This window comes from Papaver somniferum, unplaced genomic scaffold (genome assembly GCF_003573695.1).
Source record: "Papaver somniferum cultivar HN1 unplaced genomic scaffold, ASM357369v1 unplaced-scaffold_107, whole genome shotgun sequence".
Classification (NCBI taxonomy): Eukaryota; Viridiplantae; Streptophyta; class Magnoliopsida; order Ranunculales; family Papaveraceae; genus Papaver; species Papaver somniferum.
The window spans coordinates 6,929,190-6,950,583 of record NW_020619603.1 but is presented as its reverse complement, the minus strand read 5'-3'; the positions used below and the strand labels follow the sequence as shown (position 1 = coordinate 6,950,583).

At 37.3% G+C, this 21,394-nt stretch overlaps 1 protein-coding gene across 1 annotated transcript; it reads right to left on the bottom strand.

The window, feature by feature from the left end:
- Window positions 1–18,439: 18,439 nt before the first annotated feature.
- LOC113327656 (putative 2-succinyl-6-hydroxy-2,4-cyclohexadiene-1-carboxylate synthase) lies at window positions 18,440–19,706 on the bottom strand. The gene is made up of 4 exons (XM_026574810.1): window positions 19,021–19,706; window positions 18,848–18,943; window positions 18,686–18,753; window positions 18,440–18,602 (listed from the first exon to the last, which is right to left on the bottom strand). The coding sequence occupies exons 1-4, from the start codon at window positions 19,660–19,662 to the stop codon at window positions 18,479–18,481; spliced, it is 930 nt and encodes a 309-aa protein (XP_026430595.1). The 5' UTR covers window positions 19,663–19,706; the 3' UTR covers window positions 18,440–18,478.
- Between the last annotated feature and the right edge of the window lie 1,688 nt (window positions 19,707–21,394).

Below are 21,394 nucleotides of genomic sequence, written 5' to 3'. Positions count from 1 at the left end.
ACTGGTAGGGCAGTTTATTCTTGCAATGCCTTCTCCAATGATCTGTGGCAATACTTGAGCGCGCAAAGTTTACAGAATGTTCAGACTGTCCCAAATTTCTGGCGGGTCTGTCTACTGTTGTACTTGAAAACTTGCTACTATAATTACTTTTAAAAATAGAGATCCAAGACAATAGAGGTGGGTATGTTTTTATTGAATGTATTCATGGTTAACTAAACAAGATACGTTAGAAATGCTGGTACTTTAGTTGTCTTATTGAATGTATTCATGGTTAACTAAACAACTCTATTGATGAATGAATATGCAGAATGGCTCAGCTACAGACTACTATTTATAGATTTAACTTTAGCATTAAACTCTAACACCTGCCAACTTGTTTAATTGATTTGAACTTTTCTTCATTAACTAGTATTAATGTGAATTGACTTAAAAATTAAAATTTAGCTCTTTTTCATAGCCTGCAGGACCAAGGTTAAGAATTCATTGCATTAGGTCCCATACTCCCATTATTGATTAGTGACAATTTGAGATAAGAATCCTTTGACCAATTTTAAAGAAACTAATTACACAGACGATGTTGTACTCAACAGATGATAACTTGGCTGACATGTTTTATCGCAAAAACTATTAGGCTCTATTCTCCCTCTATTCTGAGATTCTATATATGTGGACTGTGATTTTAATTTGAGTTTTTGTTGCAATTTCTAAGCCACACCGGAAGTGAATTGTTGCTTCTAAAGTTGGGAAAACACAAAAATATTTGCTTGTACTACTTAGACTTACATGTTGTATATGACAGGAATTTTGCTTTTAACTCTCATTTCTTCCTCTACCCTTTTTTGTGGATGAACAGTCAAATAAAGGTGTAGTGGGGTGTCCGATTTAGAGAAAAAGGCTTGTTTTATTCTGCATCATTTATAGGCATTATTGAGTACTAACTGGATGTGGTAGGGTTTTACAAACTCAAAATTGTGATACTGTTTATAAGATTATTTGAGGGTGATTTACAGTCAACAATTATTCATTCTTATCAAGTTCGGTAAATGCTAAATGTTTGATAAATTGCTTGACATGAATTAAATAGCTTACTAAAACCAAAGAAAGCGTCACTATGAAAGCTGTTGTCGTGATATTGCAATCAGTTTTTTGATACTTAAAGGGAAGCTTCAAGAGGTAAACCTAATCTTTTATTTGCAAACCCATAGCATAAGTGTTCTTCTCTGTTAAATTTTTTGTTGTTTTGGGTTATGATATGATTGAATTTGTTAGAAAAGATAGCGGACTTGAATTGTCAGTTGTCACTGCTTTAGATAATGATATAGAAACCTATTTAGATCGCAACTATAGTAATCTTTCTTATTGATGTAGAAAAAAAACTCATTTTTAGAACTATCAATTTTTATGAATACATCCTTCAACTATTTTAACTGAATAAGAGTCTATAGTTCTCCAATACAGAAACCACCATTTCCGTTCCTTTACAAGCAAAAAAAAAAGAACAAACCCCAAAATCCCACCGCAAACCCCATGGCAACTATAGCCAGAGCTGGTTAAAAGTCAGCTTGGTTACAGTCGTTCCCTCCTGGCAGGTTCCGTTATTTTCTACAAGTCCATCGCCATTATTCAGCTTGTCTAGAAAATATACAAGCTTTCGATCACAAGGTTCGGGAGCCTCTAATGCATGTTTGGAACTGATGGCAAAAACTTGTTTCCATTTGTGTCATAAGCATGTTTATATTTGTTAGTGGTTTCAAAGATTTATAGCTGCACAAGGTCAAAATCCTTCACTTTCATAATCTGTATAGGCAGGATACGTCTCCAACACTTATTTAGATTGCAGAGAGATAACTTAGTGATGGTATATTGTGTGCAAAATGCAGCACTTATATGCCAGAATAAGAAACATAAAAATCTAACATGTGATAGAGATTCAACATAGGATAAAACAAAAAAGGGGACTAGGGTGTTCTTGGATTATAGAATGATAGAAGTGTACGGCTGTTTTGTTGTTAATGACCCATGTACAATCACAACTGTCTCGGGGTCATACTAATTGTGCGTAAATATAATTTTTGATGAAATTAATATGATGTATTTTGGAGTGAGTCATTGTGTTGTGTAAGATGCTTGTTTTGTTCTTCCATTTTTTATGAAATTTAAGCTGGTCAATTGCATGTTTAGGAGAATGCAGAGGTCATGCACACATGAATATGCATCTGCAACAAGCTATGGTAACTGAGGTTCTCCCCAGCCAGGTGTACTTTCTGTTGTGGCTGTCAAGTTGCCAAAACCAATTCCCAAGCATTGCAGGAACATTATTTGACGACCTTCATACGAACCCATCATATGCAAGTACAATTTGTATACCTAGTTTCCATTGTTATTCGAAGATCTTGTTGATATCCTATTTTGTGTACCAATCATTAAAGAGGCATTCACCAGTCTTAATACTATGAAACAGGTGCTAATTATCAATATTTTATATCATTTTCTCAATGTGGTGTTGGGTCTTGTCTAATGGTTGTGATCGTTTACAACCACATTGTAAGGTGTTGGACCAAGTCATAGCTTACACCATCAGTATGAACTGTACAGACAAATTTAAAGCAGCTGCAAACTGCTATGTCTAGTAGGGTTATTTTATACTGCCAGTCATTATTAACCGTCCCATACTAGTTTTGTATTTGGGGTCTCTGTAGTGTCCATCTTTCCAACAAAATTGTCACGACCCGCTAAAGCTTAGAGGGCGTAAAGAAATGGAGAAAAAGAATTGGCTATTGTTCAGGTCCTAGAGTTCTTGACCTGGTTCCATTAATACACATGACTTTAGTTGAGTATCAACAAAAGCCAAACATGGCTGATGGCCATGGAGAGCCTTTTGTCTCAGTCACAAGATGTGTGTCTAATGAGCCCAACCATTCGGACACATAAATAAATTGAAGTGGCTTAATCAGATTCATTTCTGTCACGAGTTAATAGGCGTGTCTAAAACCAACCTATATATTCGACACTACAGAATTGCTTAATGTGACCGTATCCTCACCAATGGCTACGGGTAATGGGTCTAGACTTAAACCCATGACCAAAAGGTGTTTATGGCTACAATTGATAGATCTATGTTTAAAATCATGACCAAATGGTGCATTATGGCTACATGGTAATACAAAACGTGGCTATAGTTGTACATATGACCAATAGCCACGCAAATAACCCGAAACGTGGCTAGGTTGTAAACCAAAAAACGTGGCCTATGTGAAGGTTTGTACTAGTGTATTTTGATTATGAAATAGATTTAGATCTACAAATAGTTAATGGTGTGTGTTGTGGGATTTCCTACAACTACATAGTCCATGGCGGGATTGTGTTCACATGTATCCTACAAGAGCACAAATACCACATGATAATTGGATTTAAAGAGATAAAGGCCTTGACAAAAAAAAGTTTCCACATTGAACAGTAAGTAAACCCTCGCTTCTCACTGGCCGAAATAAGCCTTATGTAGCTTTTGCGAGACGAGAGATTTGGCGAGGACACTTGGCAGCGTAAGATTGTTTTAAAATTTTCAAACTCAAAAGGAAATCTTAGAATAGGACCTTTTTTCCATATTTTTTATCTTTTCGCTCCACTACATCGTATCAAAAGTGCATCATCAGTTCCAGGGGCGTAGCCAAAAATTCTCCTATGCATGGGTAGGCAATTTTTTTTGAGGGAAGGAAAAAGGGCAAAAACACGCTTAGGATGGGCAAAAATAGAGTTTGGATAGGTAAATTAGGCTTGGGAGCCATCCGGACAAGGTAGGAAACTGCCTACCCTTGCCATGGATTGGCTCCACCACTGATCACTTCGCCACGTGCTCATCAAATCAACATCAGTACAGGGCGGCTTATAAATTAATTGGGTAGGTTCGATCAAATTCTCGAAGGCTGAAGTTTAGAATTTTAGAGTATTTTAAATTTATGTGCTTGAAATGGCAAGTTTAGATATATTTTATTATAAAAAAGTGATGAATTTGGATTGTGATTAAGTGTTGTTTAACTATGATGTTTGTATGATTTTGATATATTAGACCGGTGTGTATCTGCTTACAGTAAATAAAATTCACACATATTTCTTATTTTTTTTCCACCTATTTAATCCAGCCACACAAAATGAAAAATACATCGACACGGGGTGGGGCAAAGCCCCGCGCACACCAAATAACATAAATCTAGTTTAGTTGTAAATTTAAATCAGCAATAATCCTCAGTCGGCAGCGCCCGAAAGAAGCTTAAGAAGTTGTGCCTTAAGGAAGCATCACGCTGTTGGGAAGAAGCTTAAGAAGTTTTGGCCATAAGGAAGCATCACCCTCCGATTTTCAATCAGAACCAGCTTATGGATGCAAGACAATGTTCCTCCAAACATACTATGCACATTTTCTGGTGAACTCATTGAAGTTCGACATGAGCCACATTATGTAACACTGGGCGCCTTGGAAGGATTTCTTTGTTTTACTCTATTGAATTTTTGGCAAATTTGTGACGGATTTTCAGAAGGAATCACCTGTACCGTATAGTGTGGTTCTTTCATTACCACAAACCGATTTGCTTGGCAAGAACAAATAAAATAGTTAGCAAAAAATTTCACTATGGGGCCTAAGCTTCCCTGTTGACATTTAGCTGTACACGATCTAGGAGCCTAGGACAACAGTTTAGTCAATCATCCCCAGTTGTTAAGTAGTGCATTGTTTCTTATGGTGAGCAAATGGACCAAAATTTTAAAAATTGGAGTAAAGCCCACTAGAGATCAGGGAAGAACCCTGATTTTGGGCACACTGAAATCTTTCTAGGCATACAAAACAATAGTCCCATCTTGGATGATCTTATAAGGGGTACCTTATGAGCAGTTCAATTACCTATATACCCATAATACAAAAATCTAAAATCAGTTTTCTAAAAAATCAAAATCAGTTTCCCTTAACATCTCTTCTTCTTCCTCCTCTAGCCGAACTCTTCTCCTCCCGCGAAAAAAAATCCATCACCGTGATTAATTGTCGATTCGTAAAAAATTGATCGTCGATTAAACTCAACCACATAATGACTCGTAAAAACAAAAGCAGGGACTAGGCGAACCAAATCGTCTTCTAATCCATCAATTGAAGAAGAAGAACCAATTGGAGATGTAGAAACTGAAAATCAACCACCAATTGAACCAGAAATTGAACCAACTGCATCTCCAACTTCGGAAATGAGGATAAGAAAGTAAGTTTTACAAACCCAGTCTCCTATTTGCTGTTTTTCATCGATTAAATGACGGTTACGGTGTTGGGTTCGGCTCAAAATTGAGTTGCATTTTTAGCCGAACTGTTCTTCACAAAAGCTTCCTGTAAGTGTATATGAACAGTTCGGCATGAAATTTCAAGACGAACCTAGTCACAAATAGAGATGCATAGGGGTTCGGAGTATTTGATAATCATAATATGCGCCGAACCTAGCACATTTACGAGGTTCAGCTATTACGATATTCACATTATGTGCCAAACCAATACAAAATTCTTACCCCAACAATTATCAGTAATATAAGTGATCAGGTTCAGCTTATATAATACTTATGTAAATAGCCGAACCATGTACTACCAAAAGGTTCAGCGCTTACGATTTTCTCAATATAAGTCGAACCTCAGATAATTTTTCTTCTAGATCACACAGGATTAGGTTCGGCTCATTATGACATTCTTAAACAAGTCGAACTAGGGGCTACAAAGTAGGTTCGTCTCATAATAACAACGCTTTCAGCTTGCCGAACTGTTCATTAGTTGTCAATATCCAGGTGGGTTCGGCTGATATATTAAGCCGAACATATTCCAGACTCGCCGAACTTTAGTGAAAAACACAAACTTTTTATGATTTTAAGTTACAAAAGTGAGATTAAACATAGGATAGAAGTGTACCCTCTTCATCCATTGAATAAAATACAAGCTTTTTTCTCATTTTCCCCTTTTCCTTCTCCAAAAAAATCGAACTTTTTTTCTTACTTAAAAATTTTCATCTACACAAAGCTATAACTAAATAATCTAATCACTAATCGTTAATTACTAATCATAATTATTTTAACTAATCATTAGTATTAACAGTAATCCTAAAAGGGCAGATTTGCCGTTAAAAAAAATTGGTTAAGGGGGCTTCTGATTTTGTTATTTCACATCTTTTTTTGTCTTTATTAGGTATGCCTAGAAAGATTTAGATATGCCCAAAATCAGGGTTCCAAGGGAAGTAAGTAATCCTCTACTAACATGGGATGGGATATGATATGTAGAGCAGGTTCTTTCCAGTGAATTACTGGAATGCAGATCGATTTCCCCGAACTATCTAAAATTAAGGATGGTAAAGCGTTTCAAAAACGACAAATTCTATATCACATGTTATTCTGGGTTGTGATTAGGGGTAAGCATTTGGCCCGTAATCCGCGTATTAACGGGACCAACCGCTCATTTGCGGATGGATATCCGACCTGTTCTCTAATGGGCATGTATCCTGCTAGAATAAGAATGTCCTCATGTATTGTCTTTCCCCAGACTGATGGACCGTTTGAATTGAGTGCGGATATGATACAAATGCTTCCATTATTTCGAGGGGTTAAATCTGAAAACTCCTATCATCATGTAAGAGAGTTTGAGCAAATCTGTCGGACTATGCAGTTTGAAAATATGTCTGAGGACTCTCCTAAGTTGCGTTTGTTTACATTTTTGTTAAAAGAAAATGCTAAAGCATGGTTTTACAATCTGAGACCACAATCAATCACCACTTGGGACCAACTCAGAGAAATATTTTTCAAAAAGTTCTTTCCATATCATAGGACCATCAGCATTCGTCGAAGTATAAACATGTTTGTCCAGTTGGATGGAGAGACACTTTTCATTATTTTGAAAGGTTTAATGATTTGTTTCTTGAGTGTCCTCACCATGGCTTTGATAAGTGGAGGTTGGTCGCAATCCTTTACGAAGGATTAGACATTAATTCTCGAGCCATGGTTGAGTCTTTGTGTAATGGTGAGTTCATTGATAAAACTGTGGACGATGCATGGTCCTTTCTAGCTGAAGTTGCAGAAAAAATCCATCAGTGGGAATCCATTAGAGAAACTAGGACAGTATCACATGATACGGGTTGTCTTCATGAGATAGAGACAGATTTTGACTCAGATAAAAACTTGGCATGTATAACTAGGAGAATTAAAGATCTAGAGAGGTGTACAAATGAAAACTTCGCTGAAAATTTTGTTGCACCTATATCATGTTCCCAAACTGAATTCCATGTTTGTATCTCTTGTGATAACACATGTCACATAATTGATAACTTCCTTGATTTGCATGCCACGAAGCAGTCTAGAGTGAGACCAGTTAATGCTTTCTATGAAACACAAAATACCTACCCACAGACTTGCGATCCGGGATGGATAAATCCATGTTACAATGATGTTGATATTGAACTAAATTTTGAAAATAGTGTGACTAAACCTACACATGCGATTGACATTGAATATGAACCTAACTTAGAGGTAAATGAGTGGACTAGAGACGCTATGGTTTTGAATAGGGAATTGCATCCTTGCTACGATGATGATGATGATGATGATTTAATCTTATAAGAGCATATTTTTGTTGGAAATGTTCTTATGGAATCTTGTGTTTCTGAGACATTAGACTCTGTTGCCGCTTCTTCTGATTTTCTTATTAGTAACGCTGAATTATTGGATGATGTGGCTACTGAGTTAGGTATTGTGCAATTGAACTGTGAAAGAGAGCATGACACCCAACTTGTGTCTAAACTATGGAAGGTTGAATTTTCTTTAGACATCAATGATTTCATGCATGAAAATGACTTTGATATTCTAATGTTGATGAAAATAACTTAGACAGATCTGATTCCCTGCTTAAGTTACAACATGATTGTCTTAATGTTGATAAAGAGGTTGTCAAACCCAATTTATGGACAGCTCCAAGCGTTAGGTTAGATCTGTGTGCTTCTCAAGTGCTTTTGGACTATTTTGCAGTTAAATATAGTATCTTTGAAGAGCCACAGTTGGAATTCATTGATGTTTCTCTGCCCGTCCCTAACAAAGTTCACTTTGAACTAGACCTTGTGCATGATGCACCTCTAAAATTGCTACACTTTGTGCCCAAAAGCATATCTATTGAAAAATCTAGGTTTGGGGTAGCTCATATTATCTGGCAGCCTCACTTAAATTTCTGTCATGTTATAAATGTGTGAGGCTACCAAAATGTCTGCATACAGTCTTTTGGGTTGATCCTCAACTCTTTAGATTGTTGGTTTATGGTGAATTATCTTTGTATATAATCCAGTAGATTTAATATCTTTATTTTGAGTCAGTTTGACTTGATTTTTCTTTTTGTGTATATAAATTTGCTAATCCAATGTGATTTTAGTTGAGTTCCTGTTGGGTTCTAGCATTGAATAATAAAGTTTAAAACTTGTTTTTGCCGACATCTGGTAATCTCTTTCTTTTTCCTCTAATCTGCCTGGTTCTCTTGGTATGTTGTCGTTATAATTTTGATCATCTCTAGAAACATTGAGGACAATGTTTAGATTAGGTTTGGGGGTGAAGATTATACCTTAACTGTCGCTGTGCCTATCATTGAAACTGAACTCTGCCATGTTTTAAAAAAAATATATTAAAAAAAATGAATAAATCGTTGAACTCATCTACCTTGATTTGTGGTGTCTGCATATGTAATATCTTAGGATTCTTAGTCTAGATGATGAGGCACCCCTGATTCTAGCACAATTCACACGTGATAAGAAAACTTGCACATGCACGATCTACCATTTTCATCGGTTAGTAGACTGCCAATTACTTTAGAATACCGAATGAGACTTGACTAGATTGTTCTTTGGTTGGCTGGGATAGAAGTTGGAGGATACATTAAGAAAATCAACCATTGAATTTGACCGGGTGCATCGAAAAGGGATGCCTCTTGCTAAAAGTGTCATGTAATCTATTTTTTTCTGTTTTTGTGTAAACTTTGTTGTGTCAGTTTGTATCTGTATCTTTCATTACTTCAGTCATCAGAAAAATTCGGAAAGAAAAGAAAAGAAAAGAAAATTCAGTTAAAAAAAATGAAAAGAAAACGAAAGAAAGAAGAAGTATCCATTATGTTATGTTTCAGTTAAAGTTCCTCTCTTGCCTCAAATCAAGAGAACGGTCAATGTAAATATGCAATCAATGTTCCTTTTTTTTGTTGTTGTAGATAGTCTTGTAATAAGCAAGGAGGGTGCATGCCATCGATGTACAACGCGGGTACGCTGAAATATCACCAACTCCTAAGGTGAACATTCACAATTCTCGTAAATCCGGACAACTAGCTTGGCTTTGAATTCGGTTCTTAGCTAAAAAATATCTCTTGGTAAATGGCAGTCATAACTTCTGATCATTCTATATACATGTGTAGATACACTTTACACTCTTTATCACCTGTCCATAGTTGTTTCAGTGCTAGAATTTTACCTTTGAAAGCTAGATTGACATATCCATTTTGCTGTGAGCTTAAACTAAAATGCAGGTGTTACACATCATAGAAGGTGAGCTTACTCTTTTGACCTAGAACTTTGTGGGTATGTTCTAAGCAATCCCTCACGTGACTTCAACTCGTCTACTAGGGACACTTAGTGGTTTAAAAGTGGTGTAGGTAGGTAGGATTTTCTTAGTTTTTTTTTTGTTTACTCGAGGTCGAGCAAAATTCAGGTTCAGGGGTGTGATTAGTGCCTAATAATGCATATTTCTAGATCTTTTTGCTGTCTTTTATCACATCTCTAATGCCTTAATTCTCTATTTTGCGACAAATCTTGTATCATGAGCACATCTCCTTTATTGGGTAATTTTGTCGAAATAATCTCTTTTTGTGTTGTGTTTTAGGTGGTTGAGTAAATGGTGAACAAGAGGTGAGCGAGACTGAAAAGGCGAGGGTACCTAAATATACCTCAAACCAAAACTTTTCCTACCTATAAGTCCTTTCCCCGAAAGTGATTGTCTATGGATACGAGATCGAGACAATACAACAAATTGGTTCACACTTCGTGTGATCGTATATGGATACGAGATCGAGACAATACGACAACAAAGTATGTTACTTGATAAAAAGGTCCGTACTTAACCAAACACAATAGGATTCACTTATCAAGTAATAGGATATTAACGTTTGTGTAATTTATTTTAATTATAATAAAATAATTATAATGCGGAAAATAAAAGTAAATGACACGGGAAGATTTTGGTAACGAGGAAACTGCAAATGCAGAAAAACCCCGGGACCTTTTCCAGAATTGAATACTCTCAGGATTAAGCCGCTACACAAAATTATACCTAACTTCGTATAGTTGAGACCAAGTACCTAACTCTATAGTATACTTAGTTCCGTCTGTATTCCCACGCCTCCGACTTATAAATAAGTCACGTACTTAGAACAATCCCTTTGGTTCGTATTCCAAACAGTAAAGTAACAAGAAATCTGTTTGGTATCAACTCTATTCAACCAAGTGATATGAGTCAAACAAAGGCTCTTCCGTTTAACTCAACATAAACTCCTTTGTCAGGTATAGATCTATTTTATGTTCAATCACCCTAAGGTAATCGGTTAAGATTAAGCCAACAACACCTTTAATCCCAAGGAATCGTGTTGATGCCGATCTACTCAATTAATCAATCCAATCTACCACAAGGATAAACCGATTATTAATTGGATCCTCTTTTCCCAAACAAGTATTGTGCACACCAAAGATTATAAAACCCAAGTCAGATCTTCAATATCTTCCTTGTCTTAAAATCTTCTTTAATCTTCAATAAACACCTGCACACAATCACTTGAATCTTCTTGTGATCAATCACGCACAGAACGGAGTCTGTTAACAATGGATTATCACAAGATCGTCTTTAGCACTAACAACAGTCTAAAGATCCCTGTCAAAACTTTGTACTAGTTTGAGTGAATCTTATATCAGAAGAGAAGATTCTCAAGAATAAACAAACTAGGTGAAAACATATTTCAACTACCGTTAGTCAATCAAATCAATCGAAAACAAAGATAAACCGCAATTATCTAGTTTCCCACCAACGGGTCGCGCTAGAGCTTCTCAATCCCAAAGAAGACTTTAAAAAGAGCGGCAGTAAGAGATTTCACCTAATTAGATTACTCTCCTCTCCGATAGGAGGATACACCAGTAACAATGACAAAAGAGGAAGTCAAATTGTTACGAAGGATTAGTTTGCTAGAAAGGCAAACTTCGTGTATTTATAGACAAGGAAGTTTGGACACCAAGGAATTTCCAAAACCGAAAATATACTCAAGATATTCATTAATGCACATATTCGGTTTTCATAATTCCTGGAAATGCTCTGTCCAAATATAACAATCGAAATCTCTTGGAAAATATAATTAGTAAATGCACATTACCAATTCCAAAATTTCCATACCAAGATAAATTAATAACCTTAATTGAAAGATTCTTAACTTACTTATGTTTTGATTCTGGGATTCTCTTCCATTTATCCTTTAAGGAATATCTTTGAACAATCATAGAAATAAGCATTCAACACGTGTTCAAAGTTTGTCGACATCTTTACTTTGTAAGTTCTCTTTCACACTTACAACCTTGAAACCGATTTGCCACACTTCCAAACAAGTTTAGAATTGGTTCATCTGACTTTCAAGAACTATGTGATTGATCAAACCAACATTCAATCACAATCATGGGTTTGCGGTTCTACCAAAAAACGTTTCGGTTCTACCTACATGTGAGTACTACGCATAGTTACACTAGCTTACCAAAGATATGGTTGAATAGGTACTAGGATCGCTTCCCCACATATATATGGTATCTAACTTATATTTGTTGCACCCCTTCACGGGATCGGTTCCCCTTTCTTCTGTAAATGTGTTGCACCCCATACAAGGATCGGTTCCCCAATTGCGCTGCACCCATTACAAGGATCGGTTCCCCTTCACCCCTTACAAGGATAGGTTCACATTCACCCCTTACTAGGATCGGTTCCCTTCACCCCTTACAAGGATCGGTTCCCCTCTTCCATTGGTAGTTACAAAATCGATAAATACCAAGGTGATTACTTAAGAGTGGTTTTACTAATAAAAGTTCTACCAATACAAAAGTCAGGCCTTTGTGAATTAGTTCTACCAAGAACACAACAAGTTGGACTAAAAAACTCATCCCGTACACATATTATTTCGTTAAGCCATAAATAACTCATACAAACCAATATAAATCAACTTGCAAAATTAGTCACCTCAACCAAAAGCAATTGAATCAACATAAGACGTTATAAGCATCGCAATTGCACCGTAATTTTGTAAGCCTAAACCATTGATGATATACAAAATCAAAATACCAAAGATTTTTCTTAACCGGAACAAATTGAATCACACACATATCAATTGTACCACAATTTTGTAAGCCTAAACCATTGAAACCATACAAAATCAAGATGACAATATCTTTTCTTAAATGGAACCAATTGAATCAACACACACATCAATTGTACCACAATTTCGTAAGCCTAAACGATTGATACCACACAATAAAGTAAGATAACAATAGTTTTTCTTAACAGGAATCAATTGAAACGCACATCCACACACATATCATGGAATAAAAATCAATTGCACCTAAATTTCGTTAAGCAAAAGCAATAAATATATATAATATAAACTCATGCTTTTCTTAAACAGGAAAATAATTAACTAACAAGATTGTTACCTCAGATTTCGCATCCACTCCTCCAATATGATTGCATCTTCGTCCAGGGAGAATTGATTAAGAAATATCCCCACGTTGTCATCCTTATGCGTAAACAAAATAATAACAAAATACCTCAACCTTTACCAGAGAAAGGTTGAAAACCGGTTTTAACTATTGCAAGCAAAAGTCGAAAACCGTCGAAACACATATGCTTTATGCTAAACCAAAACCAATTCAACATATTGTGAATTTTTCACATACTGTTTCTATCAGAACCCATCATAATCCTTTGATAAAGCCTACCTACTAGGGCTAGAACTTAATCCTGCTAAATCAAAAAGTCACCCAAACCATGAGGGTTCACATCATATGAGATCGAACATTAGGGTTTTTAGAGCATAGCTCGGTCGAACTCGCATGCGTTGCTATATCAAGCATGTTTGTCAATGTTAGTGATAAAAACTATAAAGTCTTGATTTCTAGCCTATTAGCATAGTCTCGGACTAGGATAGGAAAAGTGTAGTTGAGCTCAAGGGCTTCATGGCGATTCAACGACAACGACAAAGATCTGCACAAGGAACCGTGGAACTTCATCAACAAAAAGGTATATGAAGACTTTAACTTATCTATCACTAGAAAGTCTATCTATTCTATCTCCTACTTCTTATGAGACAAAAGTCGTGTGCTATATAGACTATATCAAACACATTTGATATTTCGAGCTGAGTATTCAATTGTTATCTTTTTCTCGAAATTCATGTGTTGGTAAAGCATTTCTCTTTGATCAGGTTTATCTTCATCTTTCAATCACTATGTTGAGAATTGCTCTGACGTGAATACGATCTGTGAATAACAGTTGGGATAGCGTCCTCTGAGAATGTCTCAATGATTGAAATGAGAGTTTAGGTTACAAACCCATGTATTCCTTGATCCGAAGTTCTTTGAACTTTGTTGAGCAATAAGAATCAGAGGTTTGTGGAATTGGCTTGCCAAGTCTGCGAACTCAGCTCGCTGGCTAAGTCCGCGAACTGACAGAAGTTCTCAAACCCGAGAATTTCTGCTTGGATTTCCGAAACTCGTTTGTGTGACCAAGTCCGCGAACTCAGTCCGCAGACCCAGTCCGCAAACTGGCGGAAGTTCTCGACCCGAGCATTTTTGTTGAGTTTGGAAAACTCAACTGATTTGTTTAAGTCAGCGAACTTGTTTGTGTACTTAAATGGTTATGATCTAAAGATGTTCTCTGAACATAAACATTAAATTACTAAGGAATGCTTAATGCGAATAGTGGCTATAATTTTCATTGAGCCGTTTCAATCGAATCGAAATCATCTTACTTCAATTGTGTCTTGTGTAGTTACATAAGATCTCATAGCAATTGAATGACTCTCTAACTAGTTCGTTTGAGTCAAGTGAACTAGTTATGATGAATGAAGAACCAAGTCAATATGAGAAGCTCATATGGTTGCCTTTTGGTTACTATGTTGAACCAACATGAACGTACCAACGACGATATCCGACCTCTTCCTAGCTTCCACTCCAGCAGTTGACCCGATGTACGCCACCATGACTCCCCCAGCATCACCAGCAAAGTTTTCGCCGTACGTCCCAGAGGTTTTCTCAATAGCCTTTTGAGGAGGGTTCCCTGACTCATCCATGTCGGAATCCATAGAAGTCTGGGCATTCGCCTGTGCCTCGCATGGGTAGATGGAAGGAATCCTGGATGATTGCTCTGATTTCGCAAAACAGAGACCCGATCCTGTCCAATGACTCGTCATGGGAATAAGATCGGTCTTCACCAATCCCGGAACATCTCTCCAAAGATCTGGCGATGCCACCGTTGCTAGGAGACGCCATCACGATATTGGGAGAAGAACGAATTTTGCCTTACCTGCACCATCAAACAATTAGAAAGAGGAAGATGACGCAATTTTGCCGGCGGTATATATACACAAACCCTAAAAAGGGGAAAGGAAGAGTAACGCGCTTTCATGGACGTAACGTTTCCAGATTTTTTGTAAAAGGGGAAGAATTTTCTGCTAAAGCCACGCATGAAGAAAGGCAGCCGGGCCCGCAATCACTGCGCAAAAGCATGGCAAGCATGCCAGAATGCACGTACCGTGCAACCATCACACAATACATAGCAATAGCATGTACCGTGCAATCATTGCGCTACATGGCAACCATGCCAAATCCGAGACGCACAATCATTGCGCTACATGGCAACCATGCCAAATCCGAGATGCACAATTATTGCGCTACACGGCAACCATGCCAAATCCCGAGACGCGCAATCATTGCGCTATATATGGCAACCATGCCAAAATCCCAAACGCGCAATCATTGTCACACGCACCATTGGCACATGCCAAGCAACCCTTGCAACTTGGCATACCAAGGCGTGCAACCTAGGGCCAAAGCCGCCACACGCGCAATTGGCACATGCCATGCAACGCTTGCAACTTGGCATACCAAGCTGTGCAACCTAGAGCCAAAGCTGCCACACGCGCCATTGGCACATGTCGTGCAGCGCTTGCAACTTGGCATACCAAGCCGTGCAACCTAGGGCCAAAGCCGCCACACGCGCCATTGGCACTTGCCATGCAACACTTGCAACTTGACATACCAAGCCGTGCAACCTAGGGACAAAGCCTCCACACGCGTCATTGGCACATGTCGTGCAACGCTTGCAACTTGGCATACCAAGCCGTGCAACCTCGGGACAAAGCCGCCACACGCGCCATTGGCAAATGCCGTGCAATGCTTGCAACTTGGCATACTAAGTCGTGCAACCGAGGGCCAAAGCCGCCACACGCGCCATTGGCACATGCCATGCAATGCTTGGAACTTGGCCTACCAAGCCGTGCAACCTAGGGCCAAAGCCGCCACACACGCCATTGGATTAAGAAACCAAGCGGATGAGTATGTAAAGAGCGCATATGGTTTAAGAAACCAAGTGGATGAGTTGGTAAAGATCGTCGTTTCACATAACAACTAAGTAGATGGATTAAGCAACCAACAGGGTGCTTCAAAAAAAAAGTGTCTGATGTCTTCATATCAATTCTTACCTGCCCATATCTCATGACGATGTAGATGATTTTTGTGATGATTTTATCGAGTTTATATATTAATATACTAATATGTAGTAACAATTGTTCCAGCTAAAAGATTGCTAGATTCGCAATGATGCAGCAGTACTGCTTAATAGTTTGTTGGTCAGATTAACTTTAGCGTTAACATACTGTTCCATTTTGCTTGTGTTTGATGGAAAATTTATGTCTTAATGTGATAAGTGGGTTGTCTGTCCTCTACCTTTAGATTCCTAAAAATTCGCTGTTCTCTGGTTATCCCCATATTTTGGCATCCATATATCACATGATTCACATCTCCATTTGGTTTACAATGGGAGACTATTGTTGCATTTGTCTGGTGGCATTTATGGACGTTAACATGTCAAATCTATTTTCCAGATGAAATTACCTTCTGCACTGCAGGAGAAGCTGTGTTCTTCGATTTGAAGACGTTTACGAAGCATCCTTCCAGTATGTCGGACTAATTCCTAGCGATTTGGGGAGAATGAAGATTACAGAAATAAAGCTTTGCAGCTCAGAGGCTAAAGTTACAAGCCAGGAACTTTAAGGATATCCGATGTTCTTGTGCGAAACTATGGAGTTCTGACTCGGTAGAAACTAAGGAAATAACAACTAATGGAGTTCTTACTCAGTAGAAACTAAGGAAATAAGAATCGTTATCCGATCAGAAAACGGTTTCCGAGTTAGTTTGAGATCATAATATCTCATGATATATATAAGGGTAACGCTGGACATATATCTTACACATTCAATGACAATTGGTGCAGAGCTTAGGGAAACTCTTAGGAATTCAGCGGAAATATTAAATAGATTAACGGATTCTTTGGAGAGAACGGTCGTAGATACAAATTCAATGCAATATTTGGGTGAAGAAATGAAACAACTTAGGAAAGTTGCGGTGGAATTTGAATTGTTTGTTGAAAGTTTTTTGGATAAAGATGAGTTATCGGTACCAGACGATACTGAAATTAGTCTTCTGAAAAAGTTATTAATCGATGCAAAAGTTCTTGCTTCCGATGAAGCAGATCAGCATGCAACTACCGATATGGAGGCCGGTGATAACCCTAGAACAGTTCAGGAGAGAAAAAGCGGGCTAACGCAAGAGGCATATGAGAAGGTTTTAGTCGAATTCTATCGTTCATTTTTTTGAAAGTCTGTTTAATTTATCTACTTATTTACTATTTTATGAAGCTTAAATTTTTTTCTTTTTGAAGTCTTTATAATATCGAGTTGTTTAGGGTTTTCTCCAAGAGTCCAACTTATTATAAAAATTTATCAGTCAATAAGTTTTCGAAGTTAACTTATTGGTTTTCTTTTTTTTTTTATAAGTCAAAAAGAGAATTCATTGAAAATAAGGTACTTAGGGTACCTTAATCCAATAAAAATAATCGAAACAAAAAACGGAAACCGACATGGGAATCGATCACCAAAAAAAAAGAAAAAGTTTACAAGAGCAAGATTAGATGCATACTTTTGCTACTCCATGCCCTCTCAAATAGGACCATAGAAATTTGTATCCCATAAACAAACTTATTGTATCTGTCAGTAAATTGTATTATTCCCAACTTCTAGCAAAGGTATGAAGGAAAAGGTTCATTTTTGCATATGCTTCACCGAAAATGTTGATTGTACATATATTTTGCTGCATGCAAATCCGTTCTGGCATCTTGATCACTTTAAAAATAAAACAATAGACGTTAAGATGGGGAGGCAGTACTAGCGTCTTCATTGCAACCACAACGGTGTGAGTATACTAATTAATGAAAACAAATCAAGGGAGGAAACAAATTATGACTCGATTTATCATTTATGTCCACCTTATTTATACCTTACAAGATCCTGTAGGAAGTCTTGGCGGTTATTTAATTCATCAATCCGCCAACACTCGGCAACTAATGGTACTAACCTCAAATGATGGCACCAAAACAGGCGCCAATGCAAATATTGGAGATGACGTCCGAATTTTATGATCCGCTCCCTTCAGTGTGTTTCATTGAGGAACTCACAAGTATTCTCAAGAGCTCAGGTGAGTCGATTCAGCCTTCGATCTTAAGCAGACCCTCATACCAGAAACATTGTGTTTGCAAGAGGCAATGCACTTGAGTTGCAAGCGAGATTGGCTTAACCTGCAATGTGGATTACCTGATACTTCAGCATGTGGACGAGAATATAACAGCTTCAGCAAACTTTGATATGTGGTTGAATGCTCCTTGAACGGCTAAGGTTCCAAAGACGATAGGCTCTATATTACGGAGACCCCCCATCAAGATCCATGAATAAAGAATCCGTTATTCCGGATTGCAATCTATAGTATCCTTTTTCTTGTTCACACTCCGGTTGTGTGTTCAACTTCAACCAGTATAACAGAAACAACTAAAACTTGAAAAACCTGAAATAACATCTAAAAGACTCCTCTTTATGAACAGCAAAAGAACGATTCGTTTTTACTTTTATTGGAATGAAGAGAATTAACACAAACAGTTCGCTATGAGGAGGCAATATTATATATATCGTCGACATGAGAATTAAAATGTAGCCAACTTATATATATATATATATATATATATATATATATATATATATATATATATGTTAGTTTCGATTATAAAAATTGATAAGCTCTCCCTTCAATTTCATTTTTCGATTGAGTTAAGAAGAAGACACCCCACGCAAGAACTTCTCCACAATGCTGTTGAACAGCTTCGGGTTTTCGGCTTGAGGTGTATGTGATGTTTTCGGCATAACTTCCATACTGACATTATCTCCGATAAGCCTGAAAAAAGTGGCATTAATCAAAATCCTCATCAAATTTCACAACATAATATGAGAGTTCTAAAATTGACACATTATACGTACTCTTTAAGCTCGTAACCCCTGTGCAATGGAAATATCTGGTCATGCTCTCCCCAAACTATTAACACCTCCTGCATGCATCAACCAAATCAAGAATTATAAACCGAATTGAAAATGTTTTTGTGTCAAACACTTGGAGACCAACATGGGCATCGACGTTCTTACGTGTGGAAGACGGGAAATAGATATGACATCCTCCCGTCCAAGTGTGACTCCTTCAAGTAGTTCTAGTTTTTCCTTCCTGTTTTCCCCAAACAAGCTCTGCAACCAAATGGAAAAAAATTACGTAAAACTTCAATCATATAGCTCACAAAAAAAGGCGTCGAAAGAGCACTTACATTGATGAAGTCGCTGAGCACAAAATCAGGTACATAAATCGGAAACCTCTTATACTGACACATCCGAATACAATTTCGCAACTGATCAGGCGAAGACGGAATCAACAAATCATCAATCTTCTCAACTTTCCCTCTCTTCAGCAACTCCACATTATCTTGCCATGTCATATTAACACCGGAACTGGCGATAACAACTTTCTCAACTCTCTCCGGCCACAACCTAGCCATATGATAAGCAACAAAACCACCGTAACTCGTACCCATAACCGAATACTTCACAACACCCAACATCTCTAGCAATTTCGCAACCGAAACCGCTTGAAAAACCTCCGAACGTTCCATCGAATTCGTAGTCGACTCACCGAAGAATATCAAGTCTGGTACGTAAATCGCAAAATACTTGGACAAATGTTTCACTTGATTACTCCATTGCCAAAGTGGGTTTGGACCAAAACCATGTAATAAGATCAATGCAGGCAGCGTTCTTGATGATGATTCTTCTGCTGGTGACCAGTAACGAAAAGTTGTGTCTGAATCAATGCCAAGAGTCTTGGAACAGAGACCGGATGACGTGAATGTCTTTTTGAGAACATGGGTTTCAATCAAAGGTACAAGACTGAAACATGATGATGATGTTGCCATGGCAGCAGCTTCTCTGGTTGTTGTGTTTCTTTTTTTTGGTGTTAAAAAGGAGAAGGTAAAGAATTTGTGATGGTTTCTGTTTTGGAGTTTTAGTTATGAACGGATTTGTGTCCATATTTAGTGGAACAACAAAGAAAGTGCCCACCACCACCAATAATGTCGGTAGTGGATTTTTAATGCGGTGGTGATGAGTCACATCGTTGTTATTATTATCAACAACTTACAGCTATATTCATTAGTGAGGTGGGTTGGGGAGTTTTTTTATTTTTGGTATGAATTTATTTTTGGTATAAAGTTGTTAAATTTAGATTTGGTTATAAAGTGAAACAAGGTTTGGCTAGTATGAATGGTTAGAGCAAGCACAATGAATAACCAAGGTTTGGCTAGAAGCTCTAGTTATGGTCTGACATTGGCTGTAAAAAATTGTGGTCACTCTCGCACTTGGTGGTTATGTTCGGGCAACTAGTAGGGTTTTTTTTTTTTTTTAAGCATGCATGTGTTATAAAAAACCAAGATTTTTTATGAGCCCCAGTATTATCGTCATGTTTCGATTAGGAAGGTACAGACAAGAAACATCCAATTTAAAGCTGGTTAGAGATATCCAATTCCATTTATCTTACTTTAACAAGTGAAATAAAAGAGAATCTGTAATAACTGAGGACGTTATGTTTCCCGATTTGAATAGTATGCTAAGAAAAAACAAAAAGATTTTTCTAATTGATGTTTCTTTTGATTATCTTACAGGAAGATATGGAACAGGATCGATCTTTATGGATGAAGATGGCAACTATTTGCGTGCCAGAGCCACCTCTGGCGTTACAATAGGACCAGATGAAGCAGAATGCTTAGGTTTGAAGGACACTATTGGGTTGGGCTTTGTCTATGAGAGAAACTACAGATATTTTCTTTGTTGGTGATAAACGGCGAATCCAGGATTTCAAGACAGGGGTAGCACACTGAATACTAATACACAACAAAAAAATCTAGCTATTTTTTTTTTCATTGTAAAAATCTTGTCATTGCTAATCTTCATGATTAAACACAAATTATGAAGATTAATTCATATCTAGAGCTAGCTTTTGTGATCATATAACTTAGCGAAACCGGTAATTCAGCAATAACCTCATGTACTAATTCAACTCTTCTGAACCAATTGGGGATGTTGATTTCAATTCTAATGTGCTCTATCAAAAGGTATCTCAAAAAATGATATTGTTCAAGACAGTGTCTTCCGAGTACTATGTCTTGACGACTCAATATGGCAATATCTCTGTCTTCTTTTCTAATAACAAGCGCATAATGTCTTAAATGCGCAGTCACCTCTAATTTAAACCCCAAGCTAGTGCATATTCATAAGACAACGTTGGCATACTTATCCAGATACAATAATGAACATCGCAAAAGGAGGTTATGGTCAATTTAAGATTATGGTTCTTATATACAAAATACAGCTGACATATTATTTGGTCCAACTCATTGCAATGACACTGGAACATGCAAAAACGATGAGGTTTGAAAAAGCGGGGGTCTAACAACAACACCCAATATTTTCTTAGCAATTTGTGTGGACAAACTCCAATATATTTTTTATGAGAATCAACTAGACAGTTAGACTCAATCAATAAAAAGATATATCAAAGAGTTTATATCTCAATCTCTCGATTTGATCTTTACTCAAGCAAATGGAAATATGCGAGTCTTTATCAAAGAGAGATAATTTGGACGGTACCAA